A 22,709-nucleotide genomic window follows, 5' to 3' on the forward strand; every position below is an offset into this window, starting at 1 on the left:
CCAGACACGGTGCCACGCTGCTTGGCAGGAGCGCGCAACCCCGCCACCCAGAGCGCTGCCCGTGCGGCGGTGTGGCTGCGGGGGAGGGGCCGGGGACTAGTCTCCCCAGCCGGGAGCTCAAGGGCCGGGCAGGACGGTCCCGTGGGCCGGATGTGGCCCGTGGGCCGTAGTTTGCCCACCTCTGCACTAAGCCTTCGGGGGACATATCCCATGGTTCTTTGCACTGCAGTAAACTGAGCTGATCTATGAATTCTTTCCCAGTGAATTGCAGGAGAATTTATCTCCTTTCTGGGCACATGGGAGGGAATTGTGGGAAGAAGTTGGAGGACTTAGCAGCGCTTGACTGGAGCTAGCCTGTGTCCATGCTACAGAGTGATTGTGATAGCAGCTGATGAGTTGTGCTAACTTGAGTTGTAGCCTCCACACCCTGATGGGCAGCAAACTTGAGATAAAAGCACCACCGCACTTAAGGGTTTTGTGTGTCGACAGGACCTCGAGTTGAGGGCAATGCTGAAGTTATAATTAGGGTTGTCAACCCTCCAGGATTGCCCTGGAATCTCCAGGAATTAGAAATTAATCTTTCATTAAAGATTGTCATGTGATGAAACCTCCAGGAATATGTCCAACCAAAATTGGCATCTCTAGTTATAATTTGTCATGAAGAAAAAACCCTTTGTTGGGCCTAACACAGCCATGTGATGGAGTCACCCCACATCCCTGTACAGCTTCATTACAGATCCTGGCTTCAGTTGTGAAATGGAGAATAGGAGATGCATTCCCAGTGCTCCTCTGTGAGCAATTGGGTGAGAGAAAGCAGGGAGTGGGTGGGGCCAGAGCTTTGACCTCTTCTCCACTGATGGCCTGGCTGGACACCAGGAGGTGAGTATGCTGCTCTGTAACGCACTGCAGTAGAATACTCCCTTCTCTTATTGCCTCAGGGGAGCACTGGAGGAATTCTGCCTCAACAAGATGTTTCCTGGGAGGGTGCAGTTTATCCATGAACTCCTCCTTTGTTCAGGGCTGTGCCTAAAAGTACAATACTGCCCCTAGAAAGTCACAAGGGAATTTCCTAGCATTTTGCTCACCTGGACACCATCGTGTGCAAAGAAAGACTTAGCATCTGCTTCTGTGGCCAAGTGGAGACAGGTAGTTTTGCTCCAGTATTGGTTTTTCCTCACCAGTAAAGCAAACGCTCGTTCCTCACTGTTGTGATAGCATTCACTGAATAGCTCTGCCAAGTGAAGGAAATTCATTTTCCATGACAGACCCACAGCTCTACATCTGTGCATACACACTGGGGCAGGAGAGAGAACTTGTGTATTTCTCTTGGGAAAAGAGTTAAAATTCAGGGAATTGTGGTAAAAATGCATTTGAAAATGTCTCCTTAATTTTAAGTATTTACAAAAAGCCGAAATCCTTCATCCCCCTTAGGTGCCCATTCATTGCCCCTTTCTTGCCTACATGGTTTCTTCTCAGTCTTGAGTCTGTTTAATTTTTTTTCTCACTTATTTGACTTTTTATTGAGAAATTTCTCATCCCTCAGTTCTTCCACAGATTACATAAAAGCCCCTTTTACAAGCACACAAATACACATTAAAGGCCCAATTCTGAAGCCACTTCATATGCAGAATTTGATGCAGTATCAGGCACAAACCAAACTGTGGTAGGTTTTCTTACACACTGAAGAACCTGATTCTTCAAGGTGCCAAGTGCCCTCCACTCCCATGGGTAATCCAAGGGAAATGAGGGTGCTCAACATCAGGCCTTACCCAGCTAACCATGGGTTTCAAGCCACAGACATGTTGCACACCAACGTTGGCCCTTTTAGGGCAAAATTCTTTAACAGGAGCTGGCCTTTGGTCTTAGTGCTCAGTTGCTATTGTAATGGGAGCACCAGCGGAAGTAAGTCACAGTGTGCTCATTGTGTCTGAGTTGGCTACTGTGTCCGTCACTCTACTGATCTTTCCCCTCCACTCCAGAACATTTCCTATCCTTGCCTTCACCACCTCAATCACTTTGGCTTTTCAATGTCAGTGTTTTTTGAAGTTGCCTGATACAGGAGTTTATTTTGCAGCATCCCTTGAATATGCTCACTGAAGTACATATCGTTGTCAGGACCAGATTAAGACCTAGGCACTGTTGGTCTTATCCTGGGCCAATGAAGTTAATGGAAAGACTTCCATTGATTTCAATGGCCCTACAGTCCTTTGCCTAGGACTCCAGCATTCATGTGATTACACCAGAGTCTTCGTTCTGATTTTAGAAACAAAAAAAAATGTCTAGATCTCATGGTTGCAAAGACAGTCTTGAAAATATGACCCTTGTATAAACGGATACAATGATGTCTGCCTGACCATGCTCACGCTAGCACTCATCCACTTAATACACTAAAAACAGTAGTGTAACTATGGTAGCCCAGGCAGTGGCCTCAAAGACTAGCTGCCCCCAGTACATACCAAAGGGGTTGGGGCAGGTTTGCACTCGGCATGGTTAGCCCATGCCGCTGCCACTGCCCATGCTACTGGGGTTATGCTACTATTTTTGTTGTACTAGCTCAAGCAGAGCTAGTTCCAGTACGTCTACGCAAGCTGAGAATCACACCCCCAGCTCCAAGTGTAGATGCAGCCAAAGCCTCGTTGTTCTAGGGGCCCTGCTAACACCACCTATCAGAGAACTCTGTGGAGGAGAAGAGTGCAGCAGACCTGGCTCACCTCCCAATCAGACAAACCCAGCTGCTGGCAGAAGTTCCAGGGGACCTGTGTGATGCCACCCTTATCTTTTCCCTGCTGCCACCACAAATGCTGCTGAAGGAAGGGAGACTCGTATGGCACTGCCTCTCTGGCAGGCGGGCCCCCTGCTATAAATGCTGCAACTGGGAGGTCAAAGCCATGGGGAGCATTGTGTGCCTAGGGCTCTGGATTGCTTTAATCTGGTCCTGGCTTTTGCTGGGATCTGTCGTGTATCCTTGATGGCGATTATTTTAATTCTGGCTGCCATTTGGAATGGAATGTTAAATTAAAATCTAGCAAGCTGGTTGGTTTCAGGTGTTCAAAATCTTTGCCTTGGCATCTACACAGCTGCCAGAAGACTGGGGAGTAAATCTACAGGGCGCTTGAACTGGTTTGAATAATAAACGGATCCAAGCTATCGAATAGACTCCCAAACCCATCCTTAAAGCTTTTTTGAGGTTTGAAATTGTTTTGGCTCCCTCTTTATTTCATTTGTTCCTTCCACACACTTCTGCACTTCCTGCCTTTAGTCTAGGATCAGGAGCTTTAAGTTATCAAAATGCAGTGAGAGAGGATGTCATTGCAGTATTTTCAGCTTGGGCAATGCCAGCAAGCACTGGAAATCTCGAGAGTCTAATTTGGTGATAGGGCCTTGGGAGCATGATTGAGAGAGACAGAGACACAATGATAAAGCCAGGGATAGAAGGGAGTGGCAGCTTCCCCACCCTGGAGATTAGGAGGGGATAGTGGGTGTACCCACTCCAAGCGCCCAGCAGGGAGCATGCATTTTTGTGTGTGTATTTCAGATAGGACTTTGAACCAGAAATGGTCCCACTTAAATTGGGGCTGGCCAGTTTCCTCTAAAGCCTTAAAAAACACAGGATAGACCAAAAATAGTGGTTTATTTTAAAATCCTATAATTTATACATTACTCTTGTGATTTTGGTGGGGAGGGAGGTGGGGCTGACTTGTGATATCTGTACGCTTGGGACTAGCAAAGCTTCGAAAGGGCTGGGTTACTCATAGGAGCATGTCTGTTATTACTTTATGATGTTTTTTGCTAGCTGGTCTTCCAGCGCCAGTCACATCTTAAATATTTGATAATGATCTTAAAGACTGCAGTTGCTTACCCAGAGCGAGCTGATCATACTTGGCTTCTTTCATCCTACGGGCTACTTCAGCCTCTGTTTCCAGTCGGGACATGTCCTTGAGAATCTTGCAAGCTGCCAGAGCTGCAGCTACACCTTCTTGTCCCTGGAAAATGGAAAGGAGGTGGGGGCAGCCTATGATAAATATTAATGATTCTGAATGATGGGAATGTCACCATGAGAGCAGGTTGAAAAATGGGGAGGGGGTTCTGTGGAAAACTTTGAGTTTGTTTGGGTAGGGGACAGAAATACAAGCAACAAAAAACTTGGGCTGAAATACTTGATTTGGAAATGCTGTTGCAGTGCCTCATGGGAGTTGTAGTTCTAGTACCTCTTTCAGGCTAGTGATTTTTTTGGGGTCATCTCCATGGTTGGGAACCCAGCTGGAGACCTTTTAAAGGGGCCTGACTTTCAGGCAGCAGGCAAGGGCCAAGAGGAGAAAAGTGACTGGGGGAAACAGAGAAACACATTTCCCCACAGATGCAGAGCATGAGTAATGGGTATGCTGCTGTGTCTCTTCCTTCCCCGTGGTGTGAAAACCAAACACACGATTAACCCATTGGAAAAGGAACATAATCTGAGGTCAGAGGCAAAGGGTCACTGACTGCCCGGAAGACAGTGATTTAAAATCAAGGGCCAGATGCTCATATGGTGTTAATCAGCAGAGCTTAATGGAAGCCAATGAAGCTGCATTGATTTTTACCAGCTGTGGCTCACACCATGTTTATGTAACTTTTGGCCACTACCAGCCTGAGCTACATTCACATTAAAGCAATTCAGCAGTGAAAGACTCCATAAAAGTCATATCTCATGTCTTGAAGGACAAACCTATATATCTTAACTTCCTAACTGCAAGACTGAATATACTAATATTTCAGATCTAAAACAAATTGCCAGTAAGTGGCCTAAAGTAGTTATATCTTGAAGCTTACCATAGCCCAGAAATAGTTTGCCATCTTGTGCCGGTTTTGAAGTACTGCCCATAAAAATAAATCCCTCCAGGGATTCTCACTCTTCTGGTTCATATCCAGGAGCCCCGGTAGTCGTTTTGCATTCGTTTTATCCTACAATACATTTTAAGAAAAACTTAAAATCTGATTTTATAATTTCATTTTATATTTTTAATATATCGTCAAATGTGTCTGTGCCAACTACATGATCCAAGCAGCAAATCAGCAGTGCGAGCAACTTTCAAATCCTTTTGATTTTCCTTAGGCTCAAGAGGTAACTAATTCACTCTATATACTGAATCAAAGGGGCCTTGTATCCACGATACAACTTAATATGTGTGAGAACATTTGGGGTGAAATCCTGGCCACACTGAAGTCAATGGCAAAACTCCCATTGATTTCACTGGAGCCAGGATTTCATCCTGTATGTGTAATATCATCCCCACACCCCCTGTGATTAGCTCATCTAAGTTGGACTTGAATTATACCAGGTTCTGCATAACTGGGGCAAAGAACTCCGTTTCAGGGTAAACCAACAAAAGGTATTATATTTAAACATAAAATCAGTCTCAACATGGCCCTGTACACAACAAGAAAGAGCACTGGAGTGCCCCTTCTCTTTTTAGTCCAAGCACCAGCTGCTCAGCCTCACTGCTTCTTACCTCACATGAAGCTTAAAATAAAATGCAGTTTATTTTTCAAATATTTTGAGGATTTAGTCTATATAAATAGATCATGCTGAAATTGGTGGGGGAGGGGCAAGTCTGTTAGCTATTTTTGTCCCCCATCAATAAAAGAACTAGGAAGTTGTTGGCATATCTACTTGAAATTCTGCTAGAATTTGTAGTTTAGAGATCTGAGTCCTACAGAATTGCTGATTAAACCTGAATCACGGATCATATTTTTTGAGTCCCTGCATTCCCTTCTATGAATCCACCCCCACACTTTGAACTTAATTCAAGATACAGTACCTTGTAGTGGGTGGGTGGGAGGGGTGGGGGCATAAAGAGGAATCACAAAATGTTTTCCAAAAAAATCCCTCCCTTTTTAATTCAAAAATTAAAAATCGGAAAATTCAAAACATTTTAACGAATTTTATAGCTGGTTGAAGAAAAGGAAAAAATTGTCAAGTTTCTCCAATTCTCTGCCCCACCCCCATTTTCAAAATGTTGGACAGCTGTAAATAAAATCCAAAAACAGAGAGAACAGCGGTTAATATGTGAATCTTAACTGTAACTCACAGCTTTCTTCTTGCTTCCTGGCTTGACCTCTTGATAGAAACCTTTACATGCATCATGAAGAAAATCCTTGAGCACTCTAGAAACTTCATGGAGGGTAAAGAGTGAGCAGACGTCCATCATTTCCTTATGTTGTTGACCAGTGATCCCTGCTAGAGTCAGCCTGCTTTCCTCATGTTTCTTCAGTAGGAGTGCATAGAGGAGGCATTTCCGAGAGATGGAGCAGTAGAGCCTCTGAAGCCGGCTGTACGTCAGGAAGTCATACATGTTGGCCCCATTGTCGATAAATAACTTTACAAATTCTGGCTTATCATTCACCAGAGCATCCATCATCACTTCCTCTAGGTCACAGGACTAGATTTCCATGAAACACAAAAGGGAATAATTTATATTTTACGAGTATTGCCATGGGGGATTAGAGTTCGGAATTAGACTTTCACCCACTGTTTAAATCCAGACCAGATCAGCAATCGTTAAAATTTGCTACCACCTGACTGATTCTGGGTGGGAGGGGAGAGCTGATATGAAATGAAAGAATGGCCTCATATCAGGTCTTTGAGCATGTGTGTGTGCACAATGGGAAAACTCCATCACAATTACTATTTATGGTTACCCTGTTACTATGGTATGTATATTTGTAATGCGGCAGTGCGTAAGAGCCTGTCATGGGCCAGGGCCCCATTGTGCTAGTTGCTATACAAATACAAAACAAAAGGATGCCCGAAGGGCTGTTGGCAGTTTCGGTGGGGTAGCCAAGGACAGAAGGGCTATGGCAGCTGAAATATCCTTGGCTCTTTAGATATAATCCTTTGTGGTCAAGAAAGACAGAGGCAGTGCGAGGACAATGCGCACTGCCACCTCCTGTGCTTTCATGGGGAATAAAAGAGGGCTTTAGTTTCTAGTACTACTGATCTGGTATGTTTCACTAGCTACATGAAATTCTTGCCCATCGACAATAGGATTTATGCAACTACAATCTAAGCAAGTATAGTCTGGTACCTTCCATTCAACATCTCCATTGAATATTTCACTTTTAGCTATGTCCACTCTATTCCAGGCCACTGCCAGCTTCAGTTCATCCAGGTATTCCTGGGCTTCCTGACTGTGACTTTTACAGGCTGCCAAAAACAGGAAACACAAATACATTCAGCATTTGAAACCGTTTTTATCTATGATAAATGAAACAGCATTTATCTATGTTAAATTGGACGTTACATAAAGTTTAATCAAAGTGTGACTGTAATGAGACCTCTTGTTCAGTTATGTCAGATTTGTGGGTTACCTACATGGAAATCCCACACACTTTTTTATTTTCCCCCCTTACCTGAGGGACTGTGGTCTGAAAGTTTACATCCACTTCACATTTTGAATGTTGTTTTCTAGCCAAAATCTCTCTCTCACATGTTCTTGGGCCTTCAAACTGAATCGTGTTCTTCAGAAGAGGGTATGTTTGGGAGTTTTTTAATGTATTAACTCACAGGATATGGAATCCCTCCCTCCCCCTGTTGAACGTGGGACGATCCAACACAAACTGCAATGGATGGCAATGCTACTATAGAACTCTTTCAGAAGACAGAGTGCAGGTTTCTTGTCGTAAAACTGGAAGTTTCGCTATGGAAGCTGAGTTTGATGTATGGCTTCTTAAAATGTCTTTAATCAGAATATACTATCGCCAACACGTTTCAATTCCTCTATAGCCTATTATTTCTAAGAGGCGCAAACAGCAACCATGGATCAGTTAATATACTATACAATATGATAGTGAGCATTACTTAAAAAAATTCCATCACATCTAGTGTGATCTGATAAAACTTATACCCAATTGTCCCTGTTGCATCATCCAGAAGCAAGCAGAAGACTCTACATCAAACAGGAACACTGATCAAACAGCCCACTTTGCTTGCTCCTGTCTTCAAGAATAAGATACACTTGCTATTAGTTCTCTGTTTCCCTGGCCAGTGTGGCCATTTTACTATCGGTCTGAGTTAGTGGAAACGAGATTATGTAAATATGGAACCCAAGCCCAGCATGTGAAAATTGATCAGGCTTTACATTGATGAAAGCTGCCACTGGATTATCACATTAATTTTGTGTAACTGTTTCCTTATTGGAAGAGCATTTTTGGTTCTGAATGGAGGCAATAGCCCGTTTATAAGTGAATTTTTGGTTTGCGTTTTTTTCCTCCATTTGAACATCGGTGTGAAAACCACTTCCCAGCTTTTGGATGTTCATGCAATTCAGTCATCGTGCAGAGCATCCTGATTGCACAGAGTTTGTAGGAAGGTTTTGCTCAGACTAAAGTTTATAGCTAATTTAGGATGAGATTGTGGCTTGCTTTAAGTGCAATTGCAAAGGGGTACGGGTATGTAAAATGCCCTGCTCCCTTGTGTAGACTTAGACTACCCACATCACGGCTTGCCCCATGGGAGGGAAAGCAGCCTCCATTGAGCGGTCACTTCCCCTCCAGGTAGGCTGAGTGGGTAGAGACTCCTTGACTCAATTGCCTGCCATCTGCCAGCCAGTGTTTCTAAGCAGGTAAGGAGTGGGAGCTGGTAAGCTGTGCCAAGGAAGGGGGGAGGGGTGCAGACTACTGTACTTTTCCACTGGAGATCCAGTTGTGAGCCTGAGGCACAGGTTGGTCTCTGGCCTGTTCCTGGGGCAGTGACACTATGAACTGCCCCTTATTTAAGGTTGTGGTAACTTCACCATCTTTCCCTTAACTTCTTATATAATTTAACCTCCCTCAAACTATAACTCCTTGTCCATCTAAATTAAATGAAAAACCCTTCCATTTAAAATATGTAGCTACAAAAATAACCCCCATCATTTGATACAAATTCATCTGAACAGATTGTTATATGAGAGACAGAGTTGGCTTGTCTATTTCTTCCATTGGGATATTTTGAAAAAACTGAAAAATATAAGGTTTAAATAAAATTTTTTTTTCATGAGTGGGACACTTTCTTTATCATGTTGTTGTTATTATTAGCACTGAAGGTCTGACCTAAAGTCTACTGAAGTCAATTAGAGCCTTTGTATATATTTCAGTGGGTTTTGGATCAGACACATTGGAAGCTTGACATTTTCATAATTCACTTTCTGGCCAAATTTTGTAATTTAAAATGTATTCTAAAAATGCTCCTTCTAACTCTAGTCTTAACATTGTAGTCTCGCTCACCTCTTAGCACGTACAAAGTGCACTTGGTGGAGCAATAACACAGGCACACTTAGCTCTCAGGGATGAACACTGTAAATTATCATGCAGATAATCTCAGGTTAGAAAACAAAATGTGGGCAAATCTCAAATATACACTTTAACAGATCTAGCAACTATAAAGACCAGCCAAAAGAGATTCTTACCTTTGACCAAAGCTTTCAAAATGACTGTGTCTAATTCATCTGAACCTTCTTGCTCAAAACTGTGCACTGTTAAAAGATGCTGCTGGGAAACAATGTTCTGAATCTACGGGGTTGAAACAAATTGTTTTATTCTTCATCCTATCATTACTGTTATTACAGTTAGGCCTAGAGGCCCCAGCTGAGAAGACATACACTCCTTGCCCCAAAGAGCTCCCATCTTAAATAGAAAAGGCAGATCGTGTGGAAGGAAGGGAGAAATTTTATCCCCATTTTACAGATGGGGGAACGGAGGCACAGAGAAAACAAGTGTCTTGCCCAAAAGGTCCTTCTTCTCTCCCATTCTTGATTGATGATAGCCATTCCGTAGATAGTACATATAGTGCAGTGGGTTCTAACCATTCCACCCTTCCACCTGCCATTAGCTCTTTCCTTTCTTTAAGGCCACACTCTCTAAAATTGCTTTGTGGAAAAGCCATCACATATTGATATGCAGCCAGAGGGTCAACAAAATGCTTTCTTCTCCTCCACCCCTGAGCTTCTTTGCCTCTTGAGTTTCCCACAGTGTTGCTACCAAGACTTTAAGACATCATGCTACTGCGTGCATCCTATGGTGATGGTGCCCTAGCAAGCTTCTGCATGACAGGACAGACAAGTGGAACTTTAAAACTGTGGAGTACAGTAGAGGAGGTGATCTGAAGGTCAGATTCAGTTGATTTATATACCTATTAGTATCCACTTTAGTGTTCTTTCCCAAATAAACTATCTCCCACATCTTGATTGCAAAGCTCATTGTCCCTTTGATCTATGAATTTATATGCCTTGTGGGTCTTAGTGTTTTATTTATTTGTTTTAAGAGTAACTTTCATTGTTGCTGTTGGAAAAGAATGGGGATAGTGGGAGTAAAAAGGAGTGGTGAGAAGCAACGGTCTATTCACAAACATCCAGAATCAGGCTTCCACTCGGCAGCTGCGGGTCATGAATTGGGTCTCATCTTCCACAGCTGCAGAACGTCCGCAGCTGCAGAGCTTGAATTGTGTGTCACATCCTCCAGAAACTGTTTAGTGGAGGACAGAGCCCTAAGTGTTCAATTGAATTACTAAGCCAAAATAAGTATGCTCTCCATTGAATGCCTGATTCTGGCCTCAGATACCTTTTTGTGTGCCATTAATCTCAGAGCATTTGTATCTCTAGCATATTTTTTGAGCAGCCTCCCAACAATTCTGAATATGGGCTGTGGGTACCAGATGAGCTACATAACATAGAAATGATATCAGAGTTTGTGAGTGTGATACATTTAATATATTAAACCAGTTCACTTACTGTTGCTGTCCAATGGAGAATGTCCTTCCATAAAAAGTTTTCTGTAGGGAATTTCTCTTTAAGTTGCTTTTCAACAACTTGTGGCACAATAAGCTGTGGCTCATTCACTACTGCAGCTAAGATGTCAGCTGTACCCCCAGATCCTGCTAAGATAAGCCAGGGAGCAGAGTTTTCCAAGCCCCTGCAAATTCTCTGTGGTTTTAAAAATACATTTTAGAATGCAGTTATGGAAAGACAAAATACAGTGCATTCATATATTAATATCTTGCAACTAGGGATGTGATTGAATACCTGAACCAGATTCACTCCATTCAGCCTCAGTAAGAATATTCAGGATCACCACGATACTGACTTCTGTGAAGGGATGGCTTGCAGATAGCCACTTAACTATACCCTGTTCCACCATTATCTTCCCAGCTAGCTAAGCGTCCTGATTTGGGTAGCCAAGGTTTAAAAACAGTCCCTCTCTGGTAGCTTGGTGTAAAATCCCCATTTTTGAATCTTGGGGCCAGAATTAGCAAGAAAAAGAGAAGCATTGCATGGGGAATTCCTCAGTGAGGCACAGTAATCCTGCTGAGGTTGACTGCAAGTTCTGTAAAGCAGAAATTTCTTGAGGGAACACTACATCTGGCTACTCAGCATCAGCTGTGAAACCTGGCAACTGGAAGTTTATAAGAAGGCTGCTGAAAACCTCCACAAAGAGTGGCCTTTATGCCAAGTTTCACGATATCTGTAGATGGGAAGAGCCATGTAATCACAATGAGGTGCAGGGGAGGCCATGGAAGTTGTATCCTTCAGAGGCTAATAACCATATTATCCTAGTTGAAATAATAATTCATTACCAGCCAATGTATATTGTGGGGTATGTGACAATCTCATTAGATGTTCAGACCTCAGTGCCAGCTCTCCTCCTGCACTTTAAAAAAAATACTAGAACCCCTGACATACGTGATTGTTTACAAGCGATAGCGATGTTAAAAATAACAATTGGCTATTCATTCCCAGCACATAGGTGAGCCCAGAGCAACACCCTCCAGTCTTTTCTTGGTCTCCCAGTCTTGTTCTCTAAAGATTTCAAAAGAAGATCAATTGGCTTGCACTGCAAGGCTTTCAACAGCAACCATGCAGGAATTGCTGCCGTATTTAACTTATAAAAGAAAAGGTTAAGAGGTGACTTGATCAGTCTACATTGAGTGAACATCTTGGATACTTGAGGGTACTTTAATCTAGCAGATAAATGCTTAACAAAATCCAGTGGCTGGAAGTTGAAGTGAGAAAAGTTCAAATAGGAAACAAGGCGAAGACACTCTTCTCTCTCCCCCCCCCCCCCACTTTTTTTCTTTCTTTTTTCTTTTTAACAGTGAGAGTCATTCACCACTGCTACAGATTTACAAGGTGTCTGGTAGATCCTCCATCACTTGGAATCTTTAAATCAAGGTTGGCTGTCTTTTATTAAAGTCAGATGCTCTAGTTCAAACACAAGCTGTTGGGCTCAGTGTAGGAATCACTGGGTGAAATTCTATGCTGACTTCCTGCATAACAGGCCAAAGATAAAATGGAAATTGAAGAAAAAGAGGGTCATCCAGCTAGAGAGCTGATTTCCAAACATAATGTGTGAAGCTGCTGGGGAAAAGATCAAAGCTGAATCTTTGGATCAATTTACAAATGCTGCTAAGACAGAGTTGGCAGTGTACCTCACTGAGCCCACTGTTCCATAAAGAGAAGATCTGATGGAAATATGATGCTAGCAGGCCGGCACATACTGCAAATCTGCCGTTGCGTTTCCCTGAGTTCTGAGAGGCAGCACTGAATATGCAATGTCTGATCATTGCCAGGAAAAGCTGCCTGGCTACAGGGATGCTGGAACAATTTGTATAGTGGGGGTGCTGAGAGCTATTGAACCAAACAGTAAACCCTGTATATGATGGTAACCACTTCAAGCCAGAGGGTGCGGCAGCACCCCCAGCACCCCTAGTTCCAGCACCTGTGCCTGGCTAATCTGTTTGCACTTGCTTTGTAAGGAATGGCTAGAATTTCTAATTCACCAGATTTTTTTCAGATTTCCACTGCTCACTTTCTGCGGTGTTAGTAGTAGATGTGTAGTCATATAGGAAACTTAAGTGATCTGCTGATACTTTTAAAACTAAGCAATATTGCTGTTGAATTTGCTCAAACTGCACTATTTCTTGCAGTAAGGGATGTACTGATGAAGCTAATGAATATAAGTTTAATTTAATTTTTGTTCTACTAAAAAATTAACTGTTATCCAAATTGTGTAATATCTTACTACCCGGATTTGTAGTTGGCACCCAACAAAATGTTCTGCTAAGTATTTATTTAATATTTGACAATTACAAAACATGGATTTGTTACCTCCTTGGGGTATTTTTAGAATGAATTTTTAAATATCACAAGTTGCTTCTTACCTCAAGTGTTTTTGGTCCTCCATTTACCAGTAAACAAAGCACAGGGATTTCAATGCTACCTGTTCCTGTGAAATAGATGAGAAAACGTTTAAATTCATAACATTCATAAAGATGATGTTGAGTTGCTGCCATCTTCTGGAAAGCATTGTGCCATCATATGGTCCATGGACTGAAACAAGAGCAATGGACCCTGAGAACACAGGCAATAGGATGGTTGACAGCAAAGGCTGTGAAAAGCACTATGGTCCAGTGGTTAGAGCGTTAGCCTGGGGTTTGGGATCAGGGTTCAATTCCTTGCTCTGCCACAGACTTCCTGTGTGACCTTGGGCAATCAGTTCTGTAAAACAGGAATAATAGCCCTGCCCACCTCACAGGCATGTTGTGAGGATAAATACATTAATGACTGTGAGGTGCTTAGATACTATCGTGATGGGTGCCACCTAAGTACCTCAGATGGATGGCGAGGCCCTGGGAGAGCCAGTATTTGGAATGCTAGGTTAAATACAATTAGAACACACACTGCAAATAGATTCTAACTATTGTCCACTTGTCCTGACTTAAAAAGCGGTCAGTGTCCTAGGGCAGGTCTTCACTACGGGGGGGGTCGATTTAAGATACGCAAATTCAGCTATGTGAATAGCGTAGCTGAATTCGACGTATCGGAGCCGACTTACCCCGCTGTGAGGACGGCGGCAAAATCGACCTCCGCGGCTCCCAGTCGACGGCACTTACTCCTACCTCCGCTGGTGGAGTAAGAGCGTCGATTCGGGGATAGATTGTCGCGTCCCGACGAGACGCGATAATTCGATCCCCGAGAGATCGATTTCTACCCGCCAATTCAGGCGGGTAGTGTAGACCTAGCCCTAGATGCTAGAAAAACAAGGTGGTGGTGGCTGTTCCTCTATTTCCAATAGGCTCATGAAAGCTTCATATGGAATTAGGGTGATCCTCTCTAACTTTCTGATCCATACCCTCCAAGCTGAAGGGAGCTCTATGTAGGCAGACTCCTCACTACATCTATGCACACGCTTAACGTTATAGATGCATAGAGCTGTTTTTTGGTTTTGCTTTTTAAAAATATGTACTTCCAACTTTCAAATAAAACTGTTTATAGTAGGAAAAGTTTTGACGAGTGGTATTGTTGGTAAAAACATTGAATTTTTGACAAAAATGTTTTTTTCATTGAAATATTGAAATTTTGACCATCTCTCCCAATGTGGAGCCGTCACATGGGATCACTCGCATGCATCAAGTTAATCATGTCAATACATGTGTTTCCAGGATCTGGGACTAAACTATGCAGGAAAATGTGAAGACAGAATTCAGGAAAAGGGAGGATAAATGGGAAAGTGATATGAATGAGAGGCCTATGTGATTCTGTTAAGGACAGATGACCCAGATCTGAGCCAGAATTAACGATACATTTCTTTCTTAATGTTCTGTTAGGTTGCTTCACATCAGCCTACAGTGCAATGCAACTTTGCCTGATGTGATGACCAGTAATAGTAAAACTCTATATGATGCAACAACTTTGACAATGTAAAAGGAATGTTTGCAGCCATGCATTTTTAACCATTTTCACAGGAGCATGCAAAAAAGCTGAAGTACAGTCATCCTTCACAGTTCCCCAACAGCTGCTGCATTTATTTCTAAAGACCGCACAACTGCAGTTTATACTGTAAAATCTACCAAGTGCATTTCAAATGGGCCTGCAAGTATGTCTAAAAATACACCTCTACCCCGATAGAACGCTGTCCTCGGGAGCCAAAAAAATCTTACCGCGTTATAGGTGAAACCGCATTATATCAAACTTGCTTTGATCCACTGGAGTGTGCAGCCCCCCTCCCCCCCCCCCCGGAGCACTGCTTTACCGCATTATATCTGAATTAGTGTTATATCGGGTCACGTTATATCTGGGTAGAGGTGTAGTGGCTCCCACCCAAAAAAAACAACCCCTGTAGAGTCAAGCGATGAATGCACCCAATAGCAAGGAGAAGAGGACAATTTGGGTCAAGTGATTTTTAAACATCTCTTTATTTATTAAAAGAACAGGAGTACTTGTGGCACCTTAGAGACTAACAAATTTTCCATACGGCTAAATGCAGTGCCTTGCATAATGACTGTGTCTTTATTTATTGATCTTTTTTATTATTAGGTTGCCTGAAGTAATGTATAGATCACCAATTCCCACTCCATGAGATATCCCAGAATAACTGGTGCAGGTGGTGACAGAACTCAGCTGGAGCATGAAGATGACATATAGTGGGGTCAGTTGTGACTTTATCTTGTACTGCATGACATGTTTTTGCTATTTGTCTTTAAAATGAAATTCTAGTCTGCAAAGTGACTCTTGCTTAGTTTACAAGTAAAAAGGGGTTATTTCTAAATGCCAGCCCTGCAAACTCAGCCTGAGATTTGAGCCAAACCAGGTTCTTTCCTATATGAATGTCATCACCTTAACAAACATTCTTTAGGCTCATTTGCTTTCTCTGTTAGTCCATGCAGCTGCATTGAGGGCAGAATTTGGCCTGCAATTGGGAGCTTAGTTAACAATTCTGCTGATGAGTGATAAGAGAGATTATCCAGCTCACTTTCTGTTAGCTACATTAGCTCTGCAGATATAGAAGCAAGAGGAAGTGAAAACACTTTCCCCTATGGGTGGTTGGTTGGTACAAGGCCAATGTAACACTTAAGTCCCATTTTAAACAGTAGTTTTAGGTGTGCATAGACCTTGCACTGTCTGTACAGGGTGGAATTTCTCCCTCAAATAAACGGACATGACTGAGCATTTCAGCGAGCCCCTCGTTCTGTGATGGATGTGATGTCTCCTGAAGTGGGAGCCAGCAATCCATGAGTTTGGGGGAGATCTAAAACGAAAGTACAGTAAGCTGAATGCCCCTCTCTTATAGATGTTATTTGGGGGCACTTAATCTACATTTATTTTCAGTTTTTTAAAGCTACTTGCATGTCAGCTTTGAGCATTGAAGAAGGATAGCCTTGCGCTTAAGGAGCTAGACTGGGATGTAGGAGTTCAGTTCCCAGCTCTGAGTGTCACTTTTTTGGCCTCAATTTCCCAACAATTAAAAGTGGATAATGATACTTTCTTTATGTCTTGTCTATTTAGACTGTAAACTCCTAGGGGCAGGGACTGTCTCTTACTATATGTATAGTGCTTGGCACAATGGGCCCTGATTTCAGCTGGAGGTTCTAGGTGTTACTAGAGTATAAATATTGTGATAACTTTTTATTGACTAAATGGTGTAGCCAATTGTTTGACTACACTTGTGGTTCATTCCTAAAAAAGTTCAAGAGACCAGATAACCGAACTTAGGCAAATGTATTGTCTAAAGTCAAAGCAGTACAATATGAAAAGGAGACATAGGTACCCTCCTTCCAAGAACCAATCCTTACCTCCCAGCATGGTCACCTTACACGGATGAGGTCAAAGATATACATTTCAGCTAGTATCTATAGTATGATTTTACGAATTAGAAAATTCTTTGCACATCACTAAAATCCAACCCACCAGTTTGTAACAGTTCCTCAACTTGTTTTTGTTCTGTACTTTTCTTATCTCTGTTTTGGATACTACATTCCAAACCAGTTGCCCATGAAGATACCTATAGTAGGACATAGAATTAATGTAGTTTGATTCTGACAGATTTTGATTTGCTAATGCCAAAGCTGACTTAGTTTTACAAAGAGTTATGGGATACTTAGCATGAATGAACAAACGTAAGCATAATATCATTCAAATATAAAACTTTGCTAATATTTAATGCATATTGATATGGTGTGCAATTTGTATAACATATATGTATTGGCTAACAACTTGATTAATTTCTTTTGCATCTACCTACCTCCATACCCAGTGCGCTGTTCTGAAATGTGTTTCTCCAAGGTGAGCCGTAGTTTAGTAGTTCCATCTGGCTCATCTGGATTTATCTGATCCACCAAAATAAAATGGGAGTGATTGTTGTCAAGGGAGTACAGTGGCCCTTGGCCATTATCATCTGACTTGTAGCATACAAGGTTTTCATTCTAGAAAAGAGAGAGGTTAATCTTCATAAAATAGATTTTCTATTTTTGTCTGATTTTTAGTGGTTTTGCACTATGTCATAGAAGAAAATAAATATTCAGACACTTCCAATAAAGTCTCCTTTAAAAGTTGGGAGAAAGAGACTGGCATCTTTGTAAAAGACACCAGATTGGGCAGCGCTAGAAAATGAAATCTTCTGAGTCTCCCTTTTGGATTCTGCAAAATATACTGATACCAAACACCTTGTTTGTGACTTGGGCATCAGTTCAGAACTCCTGGCAATATGTTTTTCTGATCTTAGACAAATGACACTGGCCACAAACCCTGATGACTGGGGAATAGAGCCTGAAGGGTTCCTAAAGTCTCTGCTCATGTAAATGGGGGTATTTCCATCGACTTCCATTGCATTAGGTCTGTCTTTACACTAGCAGTTAATTTAGTGCACTATATGTACATACTAATTCAAACTATGCAGCATTATTTTGTTGGCAAGACTATGTATGGTCTAATCAATCAGTTCTCAACCTGGGAGTTGCACTCTCTGGGGAGTGGGTCACAGAAAGTGTGTGTGTGTGTGTGTGTGTGTGTGTGTGTGTTTGGGGAGGGCGTAACCCTTCCTTTTTCTCCCTCTTCCCCTGTCCCATGACCAGATGGGTGGGATGTCCTGAAACTTTTTTTTTTCTACTGCAACATGGAATCCCTGCCCAGAAAAGGTTGAGAACCACTCTCTAGGCACAAAGGCTTTATATACATCTATATAATTTGCCCCATTCTGGCAATAAATCCCTTCCTCCTGGTGTCCATCTGCTATTATTTGGGTATATTGTCAGTGGCAGCTCAAACTAGGATTGCCCACCTCTCTTGTCTTCTCTCCTCTTGATCCTTTAACTTAGCTCACATTGCTGTAGGATGGTTTTCAATAAATAAACAAACACACACACGCCTCTTCCCTTTCCCCTTCCTGACCACTGACACTTAACACTGGGCTCTAGCAAGATACAGCCAATTTGTCTGCTCAGTCATTTTGCTTGTGTGTTGCTTTCCTTTTCCCCTCCTTCCTGCTGTCTTTTTGTTTTGTATGGGGTAGGGATGTGTCATTTTACGTGTCTGGACAGTTCTGTGCACAGCAGTGGTACCATATAAATAATTGACTGGGGCCTGAGGGTCAGGAGCATATTTCAGTAGCCAAGGGCCAAATCCTAGGCCCAGGGGCCCTCTGCAACACCAAGCCCTCTAATGACACAGTTTGGCCAGGGGTCACAAGGAACTGAGGCGTAATCCTGAAGGGGGAACTCAATCCCAGGGCATGACCCAGATCCTTCTCTGGGGCCAATGGTGAGGCACTGAGTATAGCACTGAGCACATCTGTGACACTAACTGATAAATAAAAAACATGCAGAATTAGCCCCTGGATCAAGGATCTGCAACTGGCTCTTTGGGCCATCTTCTTCTGTGTATACACAGAAACATAACAGTGCAGATATAGGTTTCAGAGGGGTAGCCGTGTTAGTCTGTATCAGCAAAAACAACGAGGAGTCCTTGTGGCACCTTACAGACTAACAAATTTATTTGGGCATAAGTTTTCGTGGGCTAAAACCTGCTTCGTCAGATGCATGGAGTGGAAAATACAGTAGAGAGGTATAAATACACAGCATATGAAAAGATGGGAGTTGCCTTACCAAGTAGGGGGTCAGTGCTAACGAGCCAATTCAATTAAGGTGGAAGTGGGCTATTCTCAACAGTTGACAAGAAGGGAGGAAAAATTACTGTTGTAGTGCTAATGAGCTTACTGTAATCAAGGTGTCCCATTTCAAACAGTTGACAAGAAGGTGTGAGTATCAGCAGGGGGAAAATTAGTTTTTGTAGTGACTAATTTTATGGTGACTGTAGAAAATTATGTAGAATTAGTGGTATCCTATTAATATATAAAGAAGTTCTTCCTCCAAGCTCTTCTTAAGTCAGCACTTTTCTCCTGGACTCTGTACTAATCAAATGTATAATACCGACACCTGCTGGATATTTGCAGCATTGCTTGTTAAGCAGGGGGAGATGTCTATGGAGTGCATGCACATGGTGCAGAATCATAATAATTCTAATATAATTTCAGATCTTTCCTGTTCGTTCTCATTTTGCTCCTTGGCGTTGTCATCTAGAGCAGCTCAATTGTTTTGCTGCCTACCATTAGCAATTATTTTTGGAGAGGCAGTTCATATTTAAATGACTATATAAGTGTTATGAGAAAAATACCTTCACATTGTCCAGAATCTCTCTGTGCTGAATTTTTCCCAGTGAAGTTATTCCTATTGCAATCACTCTTACTCTGGCTGAAGTACTAGCCAGTGTGTGATCTCGGACTGCTTGCCCGATATGCCTCGTTATTCCAACACGTAGAGCACTGGTAAAGATCCAGGCACCTGAAATCAATAAAAACATTATGGAGTTAGTTGCTTTACCATTTGGCATATAAGTACCTCTAATTATGTGTTTGTCCAGGCTGGCTCTAGATATTCTTGGGGCCTCTGAGAAGTCAATCTTTGAGGCCTTAAACGGATATCAATAATTTATGTCATTACATACAGAATCACAGTCAGTACTAAACAGGACACTTTTATTAAAGAAAGCAATGACAAACGATAGGCACAAACAAACATGTTTCAGACATCTTGAGTTCCAGCTTTGTCATCTTGGTTTAACAGGGACCATACTCCCGTCTGGGATGTTCGATGGAGCACGGAGAATCATCTAGAGGCAGAATGATATTACTGGAAGTAAAGATATGACAGTCTGCATATCTGGGGCAGTACTACTTCTTGGGGGAAGGGGTGGAGGGTGGGAACTGTGGAGGTGGCATCTTGCAGTTGGGATGGAGGACTAAATTGGGAGGACTGATCATGGGATGTTGGAAATGGCTGGTAGATGAGATGCTGCATTAGGGCTTTTCCATTTAGCTCTATGGGAAAGTATCTGACACTCTCTTCTTCTTGCTCTCTGGTGTACTGGAGAGTGGACTCCTCAAAAGAGCAGGGCTCTGTTCATTCTTCACGTGCCTAGGGCAAGCCACGGTGGTTACCAGACCCAGATGCTGTAGTGACAACCAAACCACTTGAGGTCGCACTCGCTAAATGATTTAGCATATTCTGCAAACCATGGCAGTAGACAAAAAGTAAAGTAAAATAAAACTAAGTCCTTAGCAGTGTCCGCTTGTAGGTATTGAGATGACTTGCAGCATAGGAAGTGTATAGTAAGTATAAATAGCAGCTGCAATGATCTCAATAACTATTTCTGTTTATAGTACTTCTGATACTACCTTAGTACTTGGCATTTTTTAGTAATGAAAAGCAAAACGGCACTGTGACTTTTTTTCCCCCCGGAACCAGCAAAGCAATATGAACAGAGTATATACTATATTGAGCACTAAAGTATGCTTTAAGCACTTTATAAACTTCAAAATGCAGTTATGCTCATAGGGGCAAAGAAAAAATGGCTTCTTAACTGACAGATGTGTATTCAGAGTCCTATTTGCCAATTGTAGTGTCAATATTTCAAATACTTTTCATTCCTGTTAGCCCTGCAGTGAACAACAGGTAAAGTGAACCAGATTCTCTTCTGGTTTCTGCATCACTTAACAAAATTGTCAGTTCCAATAAAAAATTCTTGATGAATGGTGAGGATGTGATGCCCACAATAGGTCAGTTTGACTTTCAGATTCCAGGTTGAGTTTGCTGGGCTGCCAGTTAAGACACAAAAACACACCCACTTTTAATAAGAAGGTGAAGAGATTCAAGTGGTATTTTTCAGAAGTTCTCTCTTGTTTCAACTCTGTTCCCACTGCAGTCAAGACTGACTTCAATGGGAGTGTAGTTAGGCCAATGCTGAGTGCTTTTGAAAATCCTACCACTACTAGGGAGCTGGAGAGAGAAAATTGATATGGATCCCACTGTGATACCTTTTTCCCCATTACCTTTTAGAGTATAACTGCACTTCAAATGTTTATCAGTTGCAAGAACCACTGCCTGGAGTACTTTGGATGAAGTAGTAAATAATTGAGATACAAGTTACTGCAGTATGACTATCATTAATACATATCTTAATACAGGTGTAGGCCACCATCCAGCAAAGCCCTTAAGCATGTATGTAATTGTTATGCATATGAGCAGTTCCACTGAAATTAATGATGCAAGATTGGCAAATGCTGGATGGGGACTCTTTAGGGTGGAGGTAGAAGAAATAATGTTCCCGATTTTGGAAGTTGAACCAACCAGTGCTTTCTGCGGCCTTTACAAGTCCTTTTCTTAAGGTGTCCCGTAACCAAGGTTTCATTTGGAAGTTTTCTTCTTCTCCAACTAAGGAGACAACCAAGTTGGGAGCAGGTAGGTTCCATTTGTTGATCATAATATCAAATATAACTCCAGGATGGATGGCACATGGAACTTTAACAAACTGTAATAAACAAAAGGGCACTGAATAACAAGATAGGGGTTATACTGTACTGCTATCTTTACAAACTAATTGGTAAAATTATACCTCTCAAAACTACAGCAAATACAGAGCATAAGTTGCAGTGTGGTACACTGCATTGCTTTATTCTTCCCTCACACCACTGTAAAGTGATTTCCAATGCATTGGAGCATCAGAACATGAAGAGATGTTGACTTGTTCTTCATCAAGATCATTTTTATGTGATTTCCCTTTCTCTCCCCCCTCTGTCCTCCCATTTAGTGGAAATGGTTCATATACAGTACCTGGTCATTAGCAAGATTGGTGTTCATCAAATTACGGTTTTACTGTAGAGGATGGGTCAGAGATGTTATGTATATAATTGGAACAGATGGGAAAAATCCTTCACCATAACAGTGAAATACTGTACTGATAGACCTTAATATTCAAAAAGAAGGAGTTTGTCTCCAAGAAGAGTGAGACTTGGCATGTCAGGTCAAGGTGGTGTAGGACATAAAACCTTTTGTGGACAGGAAGCCTGTGCTGGGGTGTACAAACCCCACACTGGCAGTGACAGAGTTTAAGGGGAGCGTGACAACCCAATTAACCCAATCACCTGCAGGGGAGACAGGTCATTAAGTACTAGACCCAGCTGGGGAGAACCAGACTGGGTGTTTCCTGTAAATGTAGGGCAAGAGAGAGGTGACCCCAGAGAGAGGTAGTTGGGAGTTTGTGTTCTTTGGGAAAGGAACCACAGAGGGAGTTTGGAAGGAAGGAGTTTGTACCCTGGGACTCTCCCTGAAGGGAGAAGGCAGCTGGGGAGAAGGAGACTTCAGAAGCAGGCCTGGGAGAAGAGAGACTCCAGGAGAGAGGCCCTGAGGGTCAGCAGCTCGAGAGGAGCCAGGCATCAAGGGAGAAAGCCCTGTGCAGTGATGCTCTGTAACAGAGGAAGGAAGAACTCTGCAGAGCCTCGGAGAGGGGGAAAGAGACTGCAGAGAATTGCATCTGGAGAGGGCAGAAGAGATTTTGTTCCCTTGAGTTTAGACTCCCTGTGTCACAGAG

At 42.4% G+C, this 22,709-nt stretch overlaps 1 protein-coding gene across 1 annotated transcript in view; it reads right to left on the reverse strand.

The window, feature by feature from the left end:
- The window catches only part of TRPM5 (transient receptor potential cation channel subfamily M member 5), a 55,690-nt gene that overhangs the window by 24,886 nt on the left and 8,095 nt on the right, over window positions 1–22,709 (reverse strand). Inside the window, exons 3-13 of the mRNA XM_065402947.1 lie at window positions 21,470–21,650; window positions 19,458–19,624; window positions 17,032–17,212; window positions 13,172–13,236; window positions 10,746–10,937; window positions 9,426–9,528; window positions 7,065–7,183; window positions 6,069–6,419; window positions 4,810–4,941; window positions 3,860–3,983; window positions 1,086–1,231 (exon numbers count right to left, since the gene is read on the reverse strand). Coding sequence (XP_065259019.1) covers window positions 1,086–1,231; window positions 3,860–3,983; window positions 4,810–4,941; window positions 6,069–6,419; window positions 7,065–7,183; window positions 9,426–9,528; window positions 10,746–10,937; window positions 13,172–13,236; window positions 17,032–17,212; window positions 19,458–19,624; window positions 21,470–21,650 — 1,761 coding nt within the window. The remainder of the gene's footprint in view (window positions 1–1,085; window positions 1,232–3,859; window positions 3,984–4,809; window positions 4,942–6,068; window positions 6,420–7,064; window positions 7,184–9,425; window positions 9,529–10,745; window positions 10,938–13,171; window positions 13,237–17,031; window positions 17,213–19,457; window positions 19,625–21,469; window positions 21,651–22,709) is intronic.

This window comes from Emys orbicularis, chromosome 4 (genome assembly GCF_028017835.1).
Source record: "Emys orbicularis isolate rEmyOrb1 chromosome 4, rEmyOrb1.hap1, whole genome shotgun sequence".
NCBI lineage: Eukaryota > Metazoa > Chordata > Testudines > Emydidae > Emys > Emys orbicularis.